At 39.7% G+C, this 18,618-nt stretch overlaps 2 protein-coding genes across 2 annotated transcripts; one reads left to right on the top strand and one right to left on the bottom strand.

The window, feature by feature from the left end:
- The first annotated feature begins 419 nt into the window (after positions 1 to 419).
- On the top strand, positions 420 to 5,252 carry gltpd2b (glycolipid transfer protein domain containing 2b). The gene is made up of 4 exons (XM_072375765.1): positions 420 to 982; positions 3,438 to 3,496; positions 3,667 to 3,845; positions 3,939 to 5,252. Exons 1-4 carry the CDS (start codon positions 913 to 915, stop codon positions 4,546 to 4,548), a joined length of 918 nt encoding a protein of 305 aa, XP_072231866.1. The 5' UTR covers positions 420 to 912; the 3' UTR covers positions 4,549 to 5,252.
- A 1,116-nt stretch (positions 5,253 to 6,368) lies between these two features.
- atp1b2b (ATPase Na+/K+ transporting subunit beta 2b) lies at positions 6,369 to 15,420 on the bottom strand. The gene is made up of 7 exons (XM_072375766.1): positions 15,010 to 15,420; positions 11,495 to 11,623; positions 11,293 to 11,400; positions 10,880 to 11,085; positions 10,618 to 10,677; positions 10,091 to 10,186; positions 6,369 to 9,900 (listed from the first exon to the last, which is right to left on the bottom strand). The coding sequence occupies exons 1-7, from the start codon at positions 15,098 to 15,100 to the stop codon at positions 9,733 to 9,735; spliced, it is 858 nt and encodes a 285-aa protein (XP_072231867.1). The 5' UTR covers positions 15,101 to 15,420; the 3' UTR covers positions 6,369 to 9,732.
- Positions 15,421 to 18,618: the final 3,198 nt, after the last annotated feature.

Genomic DNA, 18,618 nt, shown 5'->3' with positions numbered 1-18,618 from the left:
TGACTTCCTGTGTATTTTGTGGAGCTGGATATGGAATTAGATTAACACAAATAGACACCTTTCCTCTTTCTTGCTGTTGGCTGTAATAAATGGTTAAAATTTGTTTGTCGTTAGCAAACATGGATTTGGTGTCAGGTACCTCTCTCCAGCCATCAAAAGTAGATTTTGTTTACTTACAAATGAATAATTATTGAGGGATACTCCAGGTTGTCATGACCTTTACACAGTAATTAATTACTCATGTTATAACCCCATAAAGCAATAGGATTTGTAACTGTTTGTCAGCACTGTTGTAAGGTGGGGTGGAGGGGTGGGGGGTTCGGTGGCACTCTTTATGTTGTCTGTGAATGAATTACAGACAGACAGAATAACAGAGGGAGAGAAGGGAGGAGGGAGGGTGATGGGTGGAGTGGTGAAGGAGCATGTGTTTACCCGAGTTGAACTGGAATATAGTGCATATACAGAAGATGAACGTGGAGGAGGAAGGTTACTTCCGGACAAGCTGTGTTTTATCATCCAGTGGCTACACTCAGATGATCTCTGGACTCTCAGATTGAGCAAGAGGCAGGCAGCTCCAAAATCAGTTAGAGACAAAGGAAGGATAGAGGAGGGACTCAATATCAAGAGAGAGGGTGACGAGGGAGAACAGTGTCTTAGAAATATTGAAACAGCAGAGCTTAACAACCACAGAGGCGCTCTGAAGTAAAATGGCAGACGGAACTTTTTATTTGAGGTTTTAGGGAGGAGTATGATGGATTTGAGAGGACGGGGGTTCAGAGGTCTGGTAGAGGGTAATTGTGGTGACAGCCAGTGGAAGCGGACAGGCACTCATGTGAGGCACAGAGGAATTAAAAGATAAAGACAGAGAAAAGGAACAGAGGCAGACTGCCGGGTCTCAAACTGGACTTCAGAATGGGTGTGAAGAAAAAGGCTGCGGCTGCTATTCTAGTTCTGCTGCTATTCTTTGGCTCGCTTTGGCTAAGTGAGTATTACCCCGTCAATTTCTGTGTGTGTGTATATATATTTGGTTTTAGTGTTGCACTATTAATCTACTTAATCTCCCTTGCTTGGAATGCATTTGGTCCACATCAGGAATGTGTCACATGGTGCGGAGTCTGCAGATTTAAGTGAGGGGGTCGTATCATTATTGCTTATTCTTCCTTTACTCATTTCTGTTTGGAATCTGGCCTATTATTCATTTGACATATTCTTGATAGTTTCGTCTCAGTGAAAATATCAAATATCAAGTTTTACGTAAAAATCTATATGGTATCTTATCAATCCATCTGTGAAAGAGTATTGATTTAAAACAATTCAAACTGAGATCATGTGATCGTGTTATCTATTTTTACTTAGCACTGATCCTTGAGGAGCCACCTCTGTGGTGTCATAGTGACAAGTTAAAATGTTTAGATTTCAGTTTGGCTCCTAGTTGAAGGACCTCACATCCCTCCTGAGATATTTGGTCCCTGAGGGAATCCTAAGAGGCTCCAAATAAAACTGAAGCATATCTTGACGTCCCTCAGACAGCTGAATGATTAGCCCTACCTGGCAGTTTTTCAAAGGATTCTGGGAGAAAGAGGGACCCACAGATTCACATTTGTTCTATCAAAACGAAAGGGTTACCATTTAGATTTAAAGATGAACTGCACAGCATTGTGAAAGGGTTCCCATTTAATGACCGTATTAATAATGGTGACCCATCTTTTTAAAATGATTTAATAATAGTGAGTGCAGCATTATCAAATCTCTGATCTTGCGGTTCCATATTGAGGAATACAGTTGGAAGGACCAAAAATTGATCGCAGTAACTAGCGCATGTGATATGAACTCAGGATGTCAATTAAGATCACTCAATTTGTTTTGTCAAAGGCAGGACAAGGCTCGAATAACTTAAATGCTTGATTTGCTGCAGAGTAATGTTATTTGTATCCGCAAGAATGTTTCTCTTTGTATGCTGTATGCTGTATAATATGGCATAAAGCCTAACCTGAAATAATTAGGAAAGTGTGAGCACCCGAGGTTCAGCCTTTCCATAATCAGTTTACTGTTGACAGGACATGGTCATGCCTGCCAATGAGCCTTTATAAAAGGTGTGTAATTTCAAGCAGCTGTAATCATTATTTCTACGATAAAAATCTATAGAAGCGTACCTCAGCCATCTGGAGTAAATACTTTCAGCTCAGTGTAAAGGTTTCTGGATCCTAACTGTGCCATTTTAGCTCACTCTTCAGTCTCTAGGCTGCATTAGGCAACAGTTTTCATAGAAAAGCTTAAACCCCCAATAATTTTGATTCTCAGGACTTTATAAAAGATGAACACAGCTGGTGACCCCCCGCGACCCTCAATTTGATTAGAAAATCGATGGATGGATGGAGTTACAGTAATAGAGTATGAACATTGCACATGAATTTGCCTAGTTGTCAAAAACACTACCTCCAAAAGTCAGAACACTGTAAAATATACAAAACTGAATGCAATTATTTGAAAATCATATAAAGTCTATAATCAATTGAAAATAGCATGAAGCAACAATTAATTTGACTGCACGGTGTTACAGAGGTTGGCACTGTCAAAGCAAGAAGGTTCCCAGTTTGAATCTCAACTGCGGCCTTCCTATGTGAACAGTGTTTGCATGTTCTTCCCATGCCAGCACGTGTTCTCTCCGGGTAGTCTGGATTCCTTCCACAGACCAAAACATGCATCTTTTTTTAACTGGTGATTCTAAATTGCTTCTCGGGTGAGTGTGCATGTTGGTTTGCCTCTGTGTTAGCCCTGTGACTTTAACCCTAAGTGTAAGCTGATAACAAGCCCGGTGGTCCCTGATGGGGAAAACAGTGCTAGCATTTTTTAAATAATTTTTTTCTTTCTAGGACACATAGGTGGTTTTAACTGGCATTTGAAAACTGTTCATTGACAACACCAACAGTTTTCAGAGGTGCTCCTGAGTTTAGTGCAGTGAGTTCCACAATATGAGTCCATGCAGTGGACTTTTTTTGGTGCTTGAAAGTCTCAAATTCCAACTCGTTATCAGGTTATTCTAAAGTACAAATAAGTCCAGTTGCCTTTCTATTTTCAGTCTTGTCCTTTGCACAGGGAGATTTTTCCACATTTTTGGATTCTTGAATATTGAGAAACTCTCCAAATACTTCAATGATTCAATGACGTTACTGACGACATGCTGATAAACCCAATTACATGCTAGATACATCCACTAGTTCTGTTTTTCGAAGCGCAACTTCTTCAGGCTTTTATTGCCCCTTGTCCCAATTTGGAATATTTTGTCAGCGTTAGATCAAAAGTCAACACACATTTTAAAATTTGACTTTTTTTTTTTTTTAAATAATTGGAATTCATTGCATTAAGGTTTTACTGTCATAATGTTGTCATGAAATTTGAGAGTTTGATTTTTGTTTCTCTTTGCTGTCTCACTGCAGAAAATGGTTTGGATTACAAATGGGATTCTTGTTTAAAAGGTTATAATCAGGTGAATAAGGTAAGAGTTCAACTAAGTTATGCAAAAATTATTACATTACTTGCTCATTACAAAGTTGATTTTGTGAAGCAGATGGCCAGTGAATGAATAAATCTCATCAGCTTTCGTCTTGTATTGTCCCATGTTGATTGCCCCTGCATTCACACATCTCCCTTCCCCCCAACCATCAGCTCCACCAGCTGTCCAACAGCAGTGTGGCAAGTGCAGCTGAGGGCCTGCATGTCCTCTCATTGTGCCCGGGCCAAACCTTCCAGGTGTCGATGCTGCTCTCCCACCTGCTGGCTTCTCCGGCTTATGCCTCTGATGTGCTGCTGCAGCCATATCTGTCCAGCTGGGACGAACTTGTGAAGTAAGGTCATTAGATAAAGCAGCAGTAAAATGAGAGATACATTTTTTTACAACCACCAGAGATGATTCATCCTGTTATATATAACTGTTCCAGGTTCATGGAATCTCTTGGTCCCATGGTTGGTCTGATATCTAGTGAGATAAAAAGTAAGACCTCCATTATCCGCCAGCTGGCCCAGTTATCTGAGGAGGATCCTGAAGCAGAGCTTGGGTCAGACATGCACTCTGTTAACTCACAGACTGGGGAAAAGAGTGATTTAGAGGTCTCACATCACACAAGCGCATACCACTCTGTGCACTCCATGATTAGGGTGGAGCTGAACCGAGGTCTGGTGAACTTCAACCACCAGACAGACTCTGGATGCCGGACTCTTCTGCGTCTGCATCGTGCTCTGCTTTGGCTGAAGCTCTTCCTGCAGAAGCTGGCTGAGACACCGGAGAATGGTCGGCTCAGGAGCCCCTCAGATCTTTGTCGTGAGGCCTACCAGAGCACTCTCTCTATCCACCACACCTGGTTTGTCCGCAGGGCTGCAGAGCTGGCTTTCATCGCATTGCCAGAGCGGAGTTTTTTCTTCAAGCTGGTGTGTATGAAGAACCAGGAGGAGCTGAGCAAAGGGCTGAACAGAGTGGTTAAGGCCATTGGGGAGGTTTATGACAGGACTCAGAAAGCCCTGGAGGAAAATGGCATGCTGGATCTGCCGTAGCAAAGTCTAAATGCAAATTCTTTTGCTCTTAAGCCATGTTTTGCACTGTTGTCTAGGAAACTTTGGCATTGACATTTGACCGCCACGTCAGGCCACAAACAAGGTGTAAAACTATCATGTGAACATGAATAAAGCCAAAACGTGAAGGTGCGAAACTTCAACAATCAGTGAACAAAAAGTCAGGTTTGTTCTGACATTTAGATTTGAATACGGTATAATCTCAACTTCTCATCTTGGAGACAACTCAAGGCAGCCGTTGTTGTAGTTAGGCTGTGAGTTATCAAAGCAGGTGGGCACAGTAGCAGGACTACAGCCACCTGTACTGATACACAGACTGCAGCAGTCAGTTTAGAGTTGCATCAGACAGTGTGGTTCATGTTTTTCTACCTGCTCCTTCCAAAATGCAATTGTTAATTTTTCTCTACATTTCTTAAATCATCGGTAGTTTAAATACAATTCCTGCTCCTTGATTTAGTATGCTACCTCAAAACTGGCTCAGTCTGGATGTCTTAGCCTTAGAATCACCACAGGATCAATGTTTCCTGATTCAAGAGGTATTAGATAGAAATCAATATGCGCTGACAAACAAAAGATTACAATGTGGTGCTTCACAGTCACTGTATGCAGAGTCTTTATTTTTCTGTATATTTTGAAAATTTTGTATCATATTCAGAATTATTAAATATTTGTATAGATAATACCAAGATGGATTCTATTTGCTTATTTCTTTAAACACAGCTTGGTGCTGTAATATCATAAATGCTATTTAAATGCTATTGACCTGTTGTAATGTAATTCATCGTCCAGCAGAGGCTCCAGTGCTCCATTTTTAAATAACCTGTATTTCTCTGAGCTCATGGTAGCTATAATCTGCTCTATGGGACATTTTTACCTCTGTGGATTCATTCTTTAGTTTGTGAATATTTACGTGAACTTAAACAATTTTTTCCCTCATCCACTCATCCAGAAATTTTCAGAAGTTGTTTTCATTGTTTAAACACTGAAAAAGTCCTTTAATAACGAGCGACAATGTGCTCTAGAATATCCAGGTTTTGTTTTATATAGAGAGCATTGCTAACATAGAGAATAGCATGCAGCTATCAGTCACTTGGCTTCATCAAACTATTTAAAACCCACAAATACCTCTAATGCTTTGTAATCCTGGCTCTCTGCCTTTTCCTGCACAGCTCTCCCTCTTTCTGTGGAGGACATAGAAGAAAAGTGAGCTAAGGATAGAGCTTGAAGCCACGGATTGTGTAGGAGACAGGAGCTGGGTGAAGGTCAGTGAGCGGAAGTTCACGTCACCTCTCATCTTGTCAAGCATTAGGTGGCAGAATGTTTTAAAACAACTCAAAAAGTGAAAAAGGCCTGAGCAAAAAAGGCTATTGTATATTATCTTGGGTCAAACTTTGTTTCTGACCATAAACAATTATCTGAGAAAAACCCCAACCAGTGAATTTTGACTTGTGATGTGAGAAAGCGGATGATGTGCTGCTGTCGGTGTTTCCACCATCTTACTTGATCCTTTTACACATAATCACATCATGTGGCAAGATGGAGCTCTTTCTCTTTTAGATTTGTTACTGTGTACCAGGATGTGTGCAAAGACTGACACTGGTATCCACTGGTACTGCAAGCTGTGAGGATTATGGTGAATGAGATTACTATTTATATCCACCTGAAGCCACTTTTGACATTGGGTGGCTTCTTTTTCTGCCACTTGCAAAGATCACAGTATATCGGACCGTGATGCCTTCAGCAATCTTACTATCTGTGTATGAGCAGTATGAGAATGACTGAGAGGCAGAGTCAAAATCAAGTTTGAGTTCCCTTAAATGACATTTATTTATTTCTCTATCTTGGTATGCAGTAAACATGAGCAAAAATATACATACAGTAAGAGCAAAACCTAAAGATCCGGAGTATTTTCTCTTTTCCGTTTGGGCAAAAAAACATTTCTTTCCTAAATAATACTTTGATCCCAATCTTAATCAATCAGTGCAGTTAAACCTTAAGAGGACATGTGCAAGTGATGTTTGTTGAATTCAATGCTTTTTTGAAAGTTTTTCTCTGACCCACTCTGACATTTGCACTGGGCACCTTTGTAGTTTTGAACGTGCTGTGAAAGTTAAGTACTGTTAGAATTTTGATTGCAAGCTTTAGAAAGCAGAACTGACTGAAATGACAGCAAAAACATTCAAACACAAAATGCTCCAAAACAAACTCTTGAAAATCTACCAGGTAGTTTTCATGACACAATCCAAGCTAATACATTCTCTCCTCTTTACAACAAAAATACTCTTTTATAAACATATCAATTCTTTTTATATTGCCTGTAAAATTGTCTGATGCAATAACTACATGTTCCTTCCTTTTTTCCCTTGCTCTTGATGGTACACGTTGCACCAATTTTGTTACAGCCTTTCCACAAAATAGTCATACATCCCCACAGGAAATAAATATATTGCTCTTTGAGGACATCTTCAAATTATCACAAAAAAATAAAGACATGAATAAATTTAAGAGGAAATAACATTCTGTGACACTGGGAACAACACAGTCTGTCCACCAGGAGGCACTGTTATGTTGTGGTAAAACGTTTCTTTTGTGCGTGTTATTATATAAGGAGGGGGAGGAGGGGTGCTTTTTATAACACAGTCCTCCAACTGGATCCTAAAGTGTCTCTGAAAGAGATCTTTGCTTTAATCCTGCTGCTGAGGATGTGTCACTGCGGCACAAATAAATAACATTTAAACTGTCATGATGATCTTTGGTTGAGGAAATAATCTTCCAGCAAACATGATTAAGACAAGATTGTCCAGTGAAGCGATGAAGTCGAATATTTGATTAGCTGTGTTTTGGTTTAAACTCCACTGGATGTGAAAATGATTTTGGGGGGACGTGATATTTAAAAATCATGAAAAAAGAATAAAAACTTTAAGAAGTGAACCAGGCGTTTGTCACAAGGAGGAGGAGCAACAAAATGGGGTAAAGAAGTTCAGCGTGCCTGCTCTGGATTAGTTGACCAGATTAAGAGATTACAGTGAAATTAAGTAAGTGTTGCAGGGAGGCCAGAGGAGAAATACATGTGAACTGGTCAGAAGGAGTCACACAACGCTAAAAAGAGCAGATTCTGTTCTGAATGAGGCCTCAGATGAAGATCTAATTGCCTTTCTTTTATTCTCTTTCAAGCTTGGATCAGATAACAGGTCCCTGTTCAGAGCACTGTGAAACACTAGTGAGCATACTTAGAAGCACATTTTCTTAGGAACAATTAAGTTCTGAAGTCAAGCCAGACCTTAACATGAGACATCAGCAGCTTGTATTCCACATCTGCTGTTCTCACATGGCTAGATCACCGCTACGTTCATTTAGTTTTTTGGCTGTGCAGAGGTAAGTTTGAGAGTTTAACTCTGGAGAAATCTCCACTGATTTGGAGATACTCAAATTTGTTTCTAACAAATCTGTGTGCCAGCATAACTAAGTAACTGTAAATAAGCTCCAGCAGCAAACTCGGGCGTGTTTTACTCTTTAAGATTTTAATATTAGTTGTCGAGTTCTCGTGACAGCTTTTCTTTAGAGTGATGCAGCAACAGAATAAAACAAGAAGAACAAAACAAAGGAATAGATAAATGTTTTTCTGTAAGGTAAGCGAAGTACTGTACAGCTCCTGTTTTTGTAATTACCTACAAACCTACTCATCAAACTCTGGATACTCTAATCATTCACATTAAGTCAAGTAGATGTAAACTATACTTTCTGATATCCTGGATGAATACTTGATAACGAAAATGGAAGAAACAATGGGAACATAAACACATTTTCTACACCCTCCTCCAAAACTGTATACACATTTATCAAATCAACTCAGCTTCACAAAAGAAGGAAAAAAAAGCGCACTTTCCGTGCAAAACAATAAAAAAATATGACAATAGCATCTATTTCTGATACAAATTAAATAGATGCAAAATACTCAAGGAAAAAAACTCTAAATATGTTGAATTAATTAGATAATCAGATGCAATAAGATGGTTTTGGTTTGCTTGGGAATAAAATCAGACAGTCATTGAGAGTTGAGATGTTAACAAGAGGTTAATAATTGCTGTTTTCATCTGATAGTCAGAAGTATTGTCATTTTATTCAACCCAAATTTCTGTTGCTGAATCTCTTAATATTACTGATATGATGTTAAAATGAGCATTCACAACAACCCAAATGTGAATCATGTCTGTTTTATCGGCTCAAACAAATAGTGTGAATACCAAATGATCTAAAACGCTGATTATTCAATAGGAGCCATCTGAAGAATGGATACAAACATTCATAATGTATGCGACTTAATGAATATTGCACATTGCATGCAACTTCCCGACCTACAGTATGAAATGGGACCTGTAAATGGAATAAACACACATGCACAAAAACACACGCTCTTCAGTATTTCAGGACTTCTACTGAATACTTCACATTTTTTTAGGGAAACTTACTGTAGCCTGTCTTCAAAAAAATACACACAAACACACACACACACACACACTTGCAGTGTGAGGGTTGAAAATTGCAGTGTGGTCCCTCCTGGTGGTCAGTTGTTTAACATAAGCTTATTTTAAACTGAGTGGAGAGGTGGGACAAGGGGGCCTCCTGCCCTCATAGCACACTAAAGACAATACACACATGCAAATGGCTTCATCTCTGCATCCATTCATCGAGATATATGCAAGTCTGTTGGATTATTCTTTTAAGTGCAACAAAATAGAGGTACTGATATAAGGTTATGATGCCGTATAAATACTGGAGATATACACATCTTGTACTGTAATTTGTGTATATTCATATATAGAGGGATACTCCATAAGGAGGCAGCAGGAGGTGAGCAGCAGTACACAATAATGTATAATTATGTTGCTGATCCTCGCAAACTTTGAAAACACATCCTTTATCCCCTAGTTTTATCATGCAGTATAAATACACATCACCTCAAACTAATTTACAGAAAATAATTTGTTTGAATGCTCACAGACAGAAACAATGACAGGATTACCACCCTTCTATTCTTGCCTCATCTCGTTCCAGATCTGGGAAAGCAGTTGTAAACAAATCCTACAAAGGGTGTGAATGCTGTGATTTTTTTCTGTGTATGTGCAGTGTTGCAGAGAATGAAGAGAGTAGTTTTCAGGGTTCAACCTAGTTGATGCTGTTGATCCTCAGCTTGAAAGACACTTTCCCAGCAAACTTGTCTCTTTCACTTCCAGTGGGAATGTTGGTGGCGTGGATCTTGCACTCAATATTGACATCTTGGTTCTGAGTAATGTTAAGGAACTTCACGGCAACCAGGGGCTGAGAGTAGTTCACCTGCAAAAACAGATCGAAGAACATATTCAAATGTAGAGGCTACAGAAACAGAGGGAGTTTGTTAGTTACACATTTAATTAACTCCATGGACATTTAAAATATCTGCTAAAATGAATACCAATCATGAGAAGGTAGTATTGTTATCAAAAGCAATGTTTGAATGAAATTTTGATCCAAAATATAGTCATACCTGAGCTTTTTTGCCGTAATAGGGGTAGTACATAAGGTTGAAAGTGCCATTTGGAGGGAAGTAAACCAACTCTCCAATTTTGTCACTGTCTTCTCTCTGTGGGGGTAAAACAACTCTGTTATACATCTCCTTTACTAATATCCTTCTTTCTCTGAACCAAATTTCCCTGCATCTACTTCAGCAGTCTATTTAATGCTAAATAACAATCTAATCTAAAGTATCACAGCACTAAATATAATCTAAACTCTACCAATACGAGCTCTGTCCTGCTCTTACCCATTGATCTTTGCCGACTCTGTATTTCTGAGATGGGACGATTTAATGGAACACAATGGAAAAAAAGAAGACATGTAGCATGCAACATAGATGTGATGATTCAAACAAAACAAAGACACACATTAAAGGAAAATGGAGGAGGGTGATAGATGACATATTGCAGAAGAGAGTGTGGCACAATAGCAAAGGCTGGGCTGGAATCCAAATTGTCATGTTAAGCTCTTCATTGTATAAGATAAAAAAGGGATTACCTTTGCACCACAGGTGACAAACGGAGCCTGTCCATTTTTTCCTGGCAGCATCCCAATCACCTGAGGAGAAAGGAAGGCCATTTATTTCTCTCTGTTTATGCCACATTTCTCTGATTAGTATGGAAACCAACAACTGTCCACTCAGTACTGTCTTTTTGCATTGCAGGGGTCTTTCCCTTATTCCCAACCAGTTTCATTATCTCAGTCACTCCATGTCTCCTAGCAACATCATCCCATTCCTTTCCCTCCTTTCCTTTCATACCCGATTCAGCTTGATGATGATGCATGGCTTTCCCTCCTGGTATCCATAGTAACGGTCCGGACTTCCAGAGCATGCTTCAAGAATGGTGCGGTTGAACTGACAAGAGCGCTTCGGGTTGTTCTTCACATCGCCGCTGTCCTCCTGCTGGAAGTACTGGTCAGGGGTGCACTCATGATTTTTCTGGGCCTGGATGGAGTCATTGTAGGCTTCGGAGGAGAGGAGAGCGGGGGTGGAGTTTATTTAGTTTGTAAGGGCTTATGACTCAACTAAAACCTTGTTGCAAGTCAACCACCTACTCACTGACAGTGAAGGCATTATCTCTTATTAGGTCAAAACAATTCATTCTGGATCATTGGATAATCCACAGCAGATAAATTTGACTCATTGCAGCGGAGGAAAGGAGCCAAACTTACGCGACAGGAACTTGTCCAGGGCCTGAGCGTACATGTCCCAGCTCTCAGTGTTCTGGATGTTGTAGACAATCTCATAGGTTTCATCGGCTTTGGGTCTAATCACCATGCCTGTGAGTGACAGGGAGATGGCAGGAAAGTTATGACACTTTGTGCACTCTGTGACCTGCACTCATGCAATTCTGTCAATCTGTCATATCAGAACCTGGTGTAGAGAGCCTGTCCTGCCAGGTTGGTTTGTGCTCATCCAGGGTCTGCAGCATGACGTACATGGTGAGAGAAAACAGGCCACCGAGGAAGATGTAGAAAATTAAATAAAAGAGCAGGATGAGACCTGCACACAAAAAGAAGACAGTTATCTTAATGCATCAATGTATTACGTTACATTAAAAAAAAAACAATCAATGTGATTACTACACTTTTCTGTAGCTTCTAATAGTGCATTGTAATGTGCATAATTAATCATTTAAGGAACATTTACAAAAGAAATGGAGCTGAGTAAGAATTTTATATTTCAAACTATAATCGCTACAAAATTAAGGATTTCAAACTATCATTTTTGGGTTCATATTGTCCTCTCTAACCAAGAAAAGAAAACTCCCCTTCAATTCAGGCTTTACATTTTTGATAAGTTGTGGAAACTACACACATTTTTACTCATTTTTATTTATTTTCCAATGATTTCTGTATACAAACATCTGCATCTCACAGCTCACTTTTATATGGATATAAGATATTTGTTTTGAACTAATCGTAAAATCTGCCTTAAACAAACATCTTTAATTCACTTGAGTCTTCTTCATCATTTCTGTAATGTGCAGAAACTTTTGATGTATTGATAAGGAAATTATTCATGTTAACTAAATGTACAAGGGATTCCAGGTAATGCTCATTATACAAAAGGCTCTCTTGATTCTGTAACATCTATTCTATTCTATTTTTCATTCCCTTAATGCTTTATTTCCTCACACATGCATTCACATGAGTAAGAAAGAAGTTGGGTCTTTGCCACAGTCAGGAAGAGGGAGACGTAGACGTGATTAATAGGCTGCAACCAAATTTCATCACGGGGTTGCTCTGATCAAAGAGGCGAAGGAACGATGACAGAGGGGATTCAGGGAGAAGGAGAACATGAGGACCCCCAGGAGACAAGGCCATAGAGCCACAAGACTGTAAGATCGTAGTGATATTTTACAAGTGACAGAATGAAAAGCAGCAAATAATAATTGAGCCCTCTTAAAAAAGTTGTCAGTGAATATATATGAAACAAAGATTCCTACTTGGAATCACATATTTTTAAGACAGCTGTTGAGAACAGGACAAAATAATAGCCATTTCTATGACGCATCAACACCTGAGGCTAATTATGAAAAGCAGCTGAGCGCCCTGACCCTGTGCCTCTGCTGGAAAGCCCCCACCACAGTGCTCCGTCGGAAGGCTCAATGCTGCCTCCCCACACGGCAACATTTGGAGGAATCCATAACAAAATGTCAAGGGGAAGCTGATCTGAGGGGGGCAGTTGCACATGGATGTCGCAATGATTTGTAGCTTGTGTGTGTATGTTTCACATGATCATTCCTAGAAAGTTATTGAATATCAATATTGGGTCAGGTTCCAGGCCGTGAACCTTTGAGAGAAGCTATGACAAAACAAAGTGTTGAAGTCTTGTTTTTCTGTCACCCAGGGTTAAGTTGTGCTAACCACAAATATGACACCACCCAGGGGAGACTGGATGTGTACATGTGCATATAGGATCTAGCGTGCAGGCAGGGTGGCTTTCCCCCCTGGCAAAGAGGGTGTTAGGTTTACAGTCTGCCCTCTCGGTCCTCACTGATGATGGACAGTGAAGCATCTCTCTTTCATCCTGGTTTTGTTAGCAGACGGCAGTTGAAAGCAAAGCACCAAAGGACAGCTTGGGCTGTGTCCGCATCCTGGTCTTTCTTCAGTAATAATGGCCGGAGGTGTGTCTTTTCTTTCAGAATTAATTAGGAAGGTGCCCTGATTAATTGCTTTTTAGTTTGGTGATCAAAGAAACCTCTGAACTCAAAATGAAAAGGTCTGGAAAGAGAATGGAAAGCTGAGCTGTGCATTTGTATGGTCAAATACTGTATTATCTTGTATACAGCTTGCAATTTAAAAGCAGGAACAGCATGGTGATTTTATTAATTCATAAGGATTTTTTTTATCCTGTTGCAATCGGAGCCTCATTTGTTTTTGGAGGTAAAAATAGGAGGTCCAAAACATTTAATTAGTCCTGTTTGAAGCACAACCTCAACCATATTTCATCAGCTGGTGGCAACATGTAAAATTTAAACTATATCAAGGATATTTCCATATCATTCCAGCTCTTTACACCAAGCAGAACACACAATAAAGCGTGCCGTGTTCAACTGTAAGAAGAGGTATTTGATCTAATGATCTGAAGCAGCATTACGCAGCATAATCTGCTGTGTTATGTTGATGAATGTGAAAGAAACAATAGAAGACTATGAAAATGCAAAAAAAAAACAAAGTTTGTTGCATTAGCAGAGTATATACAAGTGTGCAGACCAATATGATAACATAAAAAAGAAATAGTCTAATTATCAAGCCTCAGTGAGTACAGCTTAAAAAGTCCACCAGACCTCAGAGCACCTGGGAAGTACTGAGCCGGATTAAGTTTACACTTTGGAAGGATTCCAACAAAGGAAGCCAAGACCAATGAGTTTCAACTCTACGCTCTCTCAACTGATGAAACATGATCACCAGAATATTACTGTAAGTGAAACCACTGTTAGCGCCATACCAGCCCCACAACACGATTACGTGTTGAAACTGAAACTTTATAACCAGTCAAACATAAAAATGAATCGTAGTTCCTGAAAGTATTTTACTTTGCTGGACCGTCCTGAATTGATACCCTCATCATCAGCCAATGAAGTCATTAGGTTAGGATTAAATCCCTCACTGATTTACAAGCGCTGGGAGGGGCCGGGTTGGAGGTGATACAAATAGCATTTGGCCCTCGGCTTTACCCAGATTAAAATGCTCCAATGTCATTAGAACAGTGCCATATGCACCCTGTCATTCCATGAATCTTTAAAATTGTTGCAGGGTCTCTCTATGACATAATAGGGAGGGGGAATGGGGCAGTAATATTCCTACAGAACGTCAGGGGGAGAAAACATTTTAAAAAATTACATCGTGTTGAGTGCACATTTGGCAAAGCTTCAGGTATGCAAACCAAATTCTGCACAACTTTAGAAAGACAGAATTCACGTTACAGCCAGCAACAGCCCTTCTCGACAAAGAAACCCATGACAGGCATTTTGAAATCGAGTGGATTAGAGCCGCTGTATTTTGCCTAATCTTTTATGTAAAAAATAGACCATATTTCTATCTCCCGAACCTCATGACGAGCGCAATGCGCAAGAAAAGGATTGACCTAAATGAATGAATGAATTAACCCGACAGGAGGGGAAAATATGCCGGCTTTTACAGCTCCGGTGCCGCAGTCAGATTTCAGCACTAGACTGTGGTGGACAGCGACAGCCATCTCATTACTGGAACTGAGTCAACTTCAGCATGAAATTCACAATATTGTTACATACGTTTATTTCTGAAGAGCTCCCTGCTTGAAGAACAATTCAATCTTTGGGAAAGGTTTCAGGTACTATGGCAGCGACCTGTTAGGGCCGAGGGACCATGTTTGCTGCATTGCTGTAGCTGGACAGTACTTACCCCAGCTGCTCGCCGTTCTGCCCAGAAACTCCCTCGTTCTCGGGTTCCACATATACTCCTTCCAGTCGCCTTTGTCTCCTTCATTTGCCATTTTGTCCTAAAAGTTTTGCCTTCAAACTTCTAATAAAAGCGCTCAAACGGGTTGTAGCAATTACCCAGACTGTACTACCGAGGGTATGCAAGGATGCGCGGCAGTTAAAGAAGTCTTCTAAAATACCGAACACCCTCAAATGAATATAAATTCAAGCAAGCAAATGTTACTGTAGTCTGTCATATGGGAAGAATTGAATGGCTACCAGAAAATGTAGTGACCCAGCACCCAGAACAAACCAAATCACTGCCCTCCCCCCCAGCTCTTGTCTGCATGCCGCAGAGTTTTGATGAGTGGTGCAGAAATGTACTGATACTGCGGTAAAGCACTCCCTCCGCCTCTCCCTACAAGCACCGCGCTACCCTGCCCTCACACGCATGCGCGCATGCGCACGCTCACACACTCACACTCACACACACGCACACGCACACACCTCTTCATCTGCGATCCACAGCATACTGTTCCCGCCTTCTCTTGCCGTCTGGCCAATCATCTGTCCTGCACCGTCACTCATACCATCCAGACGCATTAAGGACATTCTCAAAGGCAAATCGTATGGCTGCTGAGGGCATCCCTCCATTGGTTCATAGGCCCTTTGCGTCACGTATCCAACAAAAACAAAAAAAACCCCAACAAGATATCAATTTGATATTCCCTGGAGGATCCTAAAGTTTCTGTTTACGTTACTCAGTTTGATAAAATTTCATCTTGCAACTAGGCCAATATTTAAGCCCAGTCCCGTTTTATAATCAGACTCCCCCCCCCCCCCCCCCCCCCCCCCCCCCCCCCCCCCCCCCCCCCCCCCCCCCCCAAAAAAAAGCTTCTCTTAGCTCTTGCTTTGTGGTCATAGCAAATGACAAATACTGATTTAGATAATCATGTATATCCTTTAGAGGTTAGAATCCTCTTTTTAGAACATTTCTAGATAAAACATCATGCAACTTTTCAGACTTGGTTGCACGTTGAAAGCTGCATGTATCACTTCAGCATGTGCAGGGTAAAAACTGCTGCCTAACCACAAGAATATCTAAGAAATTATATAAATCTTGAACTACGAGAGCGGTCTGATAAGTCAGTTTACTATGTTGTGAATGCTAATACTAAAGCAGTGACTATATGAACAGTTGCATGGAGCCATAGGGCAAATGCGTAAAGTGAAGGTAGCGCCCTCACCTGGAAACAGAAGGTGTTGCAGGAGTGCAGCAGGAACATGGTGTCCACATCCCCACCGGCTGCAGTCTGAATCCAACGTGTGACAGAAAACATGGAGCATCTCTGTTTGTTGTGTAAAGTTCATTATATAAAATTTATTTTCAATGACAATATCAATGCAAATATAGCACTACAGTGATTTCCAAGGTACACCGTATCTTACCATATCAATATAGTATGGCACTCGTATAATGGCCACGGTTTAAGAAGACACACAAAACCAACAGCTTCTGTAAACTATTTTGGAATTGATAGCCTACCTTGGGTTTTTGTATCATTGTGTGAGTAGGAATTATAGGAGGGTGGTTACTTGGTATTTGAAATCAAACTGGGCACAATAGTAAGCATCATTGGAACATTTCAGTGTGAGGAATCTCTGCATGCATTGCACTTTCCCATTTCGCTCAACCAGACTTGTGTTTGTTTGAAAATTGACTCAGAGAGCCTGAAAAACCCTCCAAGACGAGCAGGTGGAACATAAACAAAAGACCTAGTAGTGACTCTCAAACATTTAGAAAGGTCTTCTTTTCACTGGGTGTACTGTACTAACTATCATAAAACAACAACAACCAAGAGACATTCAAGCGCCTTAATACTATTAGAAGGGCAGACTTTTCGTGGTTCAAACTTCATTTTATGTGGCTTTAAGAAAAAAATAAAGTAACAATAAGCACTATATTAATAAAAGTTGTCATGGTAACACCATGTAGTTGAATGAACAACACTGTTAATTCAAGATAGCAGCAAAGTATTATAAAATGTCAGGACTGTGAGTTGTTGAAATCTGTACACAAATAAAACTGAATGTAGAAAAGGGCCTTAAATAAATGGTTAACAGAGCTTAAAGGGAGTCTTGCATAAATCTGGATAAACAACTGTTGACCTGTGCCTTTCTTTAGAGGGCTCACTGTTTATTAGTAGAACTCTAAGTAATGCATGGACTGGCTGCAGCAGATAAAGTACTTAATTCTTTTAGAAAAAAACAAGTGAACAAAGTTATGTTTATACAGTATATGCTACATAATATGTATTGATTACAAGTATGAAAATGGAAATAATTGCTACATTTTCAATACAGTTTTACATATCTATTTACAATACATTGGGGTTTTAGGTTTTCTCCTAAGCATATATGATGCTTTGTGCAGATTGTTCCAGCATTCTGTTTGAGGTGATCGATACTCACAGTCTTATCAGTTGCACCATATTGCACAGTCTGTGTTGATGGGTGTCAGTGCCTGTTATTCCAGTGTGGTGGAATAATCCCTAATGTGCAACTGTGGATAAGCATGAGTGATGAAGTTTTTGTTCCATTGATCTGAATCTATATTTGGCTGGACTGCACTGCATGAGCCACCTTTGTCATGACACCCGATGGCAACATATGAGTCTTTTTCTACAACCACACGTTATCATAGCGAAGATCTGCTGTATGTAAAAGTCTGACATGATCATTTCTACATATATTTCTTTTTTTTTTTTGTTCTTTTTCTTTAACAACACTGTATGTCCATCATGACATGCAGAGAATGACACAGTAAATATGACCTTTTCAAGTCTTAGATATGTATGTTAGGCTAGTTGACACAAGTTTTCATTATGTTGCTCCAGCTGTGGGAGCATATTGCTATAAAATTGCAGAAATGTTGAGAAAGTAAATAGATTTACATTACAAATATGCAAACAGATACAGTAGGTAGCTTTTACTTCTCAGTGATGATTATTTGCATCCACAATGACAATCTATTGATATCAAGACATCTCATATACATTCACGATTTCAAATAACACTTCAATAACTTATCTATGAGTCTTGCCTTTTCTCATCCACAGAGTAGTTTCTTTGCTTGTTGGAAACAGTGATTTTGAAAAAATACATGATTTCATTATGTCTCAAGTAGGCAGGAGGAAATTTGGCAACTCCAATCTCAGAAAACGACCCAATCGTTATTATTCAGTGGCTGTCTTCTTTTGTAGCAATAATACTGGTGTTTTGAGGCAAAAAAATCATTGGCAATTCGAACGTATTAGTGAAGTACATAGTATAGAGAAGATACAAATCAGCTGGGTAAGAAATTCATTTAGTTTGATTGTTATAGTTATTTTTCTTCATCTCTCTATAAGCCTTTTTTCATGTTTTTTTTCCACAAACAAGTTCAAAGTATTCGTTCCAGTTTTCAGCTCAGTCTCTACCACAATAACAGAAGTAGTGTGTGATTTTTGTGGTTATTGTGTCACCAGAACTTTTGATAGAATTTTCCAGTAACCATCTCCATTTTTCTGTTAATTATTTAACTGTCTTCTGC

This window comes from Leuresthes tenuis, unplaced genomic scaffold (genome assembly GCF_036924035.1).
Source record: "Leuresthes tenuis unplaced genomic scaffold, fLeuTen1.0.hap1 SCAF_21, whole genome shotgun sequence".
Taxonomy (NCBI): domain Eukaryota; kingdom Metazoa; phylum Chordata; class Actinopteri; order Atheriniformes; family Atherinopsidae; genus Leuresthes; species Leuresthes tenuis.
This window is presented reverse-complemented; position numbering and strand designations above follow the sequence as displayed.

Coding starts and splice junctions, on each gene's coding strand:
- gltpd2b (XM_072375765.1), top strand. CDS start 913: ATGGGTGTGAAGAAAAAGGCTGCGGCTGCTATTCTAGTTCTGCTGCTA. Junction 983..3,437: donor CTTTGGCTCGCTTTGGCTAA/GTGAGTATTACC, acceptor GTCTCACTGCAG/AAAATGGTTTGGATTACAAA. Junction 3,497..3,666: donor GTTATAATCAGGTGAATAAG/GTAAGAGTTCAA, acceptor CCCAACCATCAG/CTCCACCAGCTGTCCAACAG.
- atp1b2b (XM_072375766.1), bottom strand. CDS start 15,100: ATGGCAAATGAAGGAGACAAAGGCGACTGGAAGGAGTATATGTGGAAC. Junction 11,086..11,292: donor CCTGGACAAGTTCCTGTCGC/GTAAGTTTGGCT, acceptor TCTCCTCCGAAG/CCTACAATGACTCCATCCAG. Junction 10,187..10,617: donor TTGTCACCTGTGGTGCAAAG/GTAATCCCTTTT, acceptor TTACCCCCACAG/AGAGAAGACAGTGACAAAAT.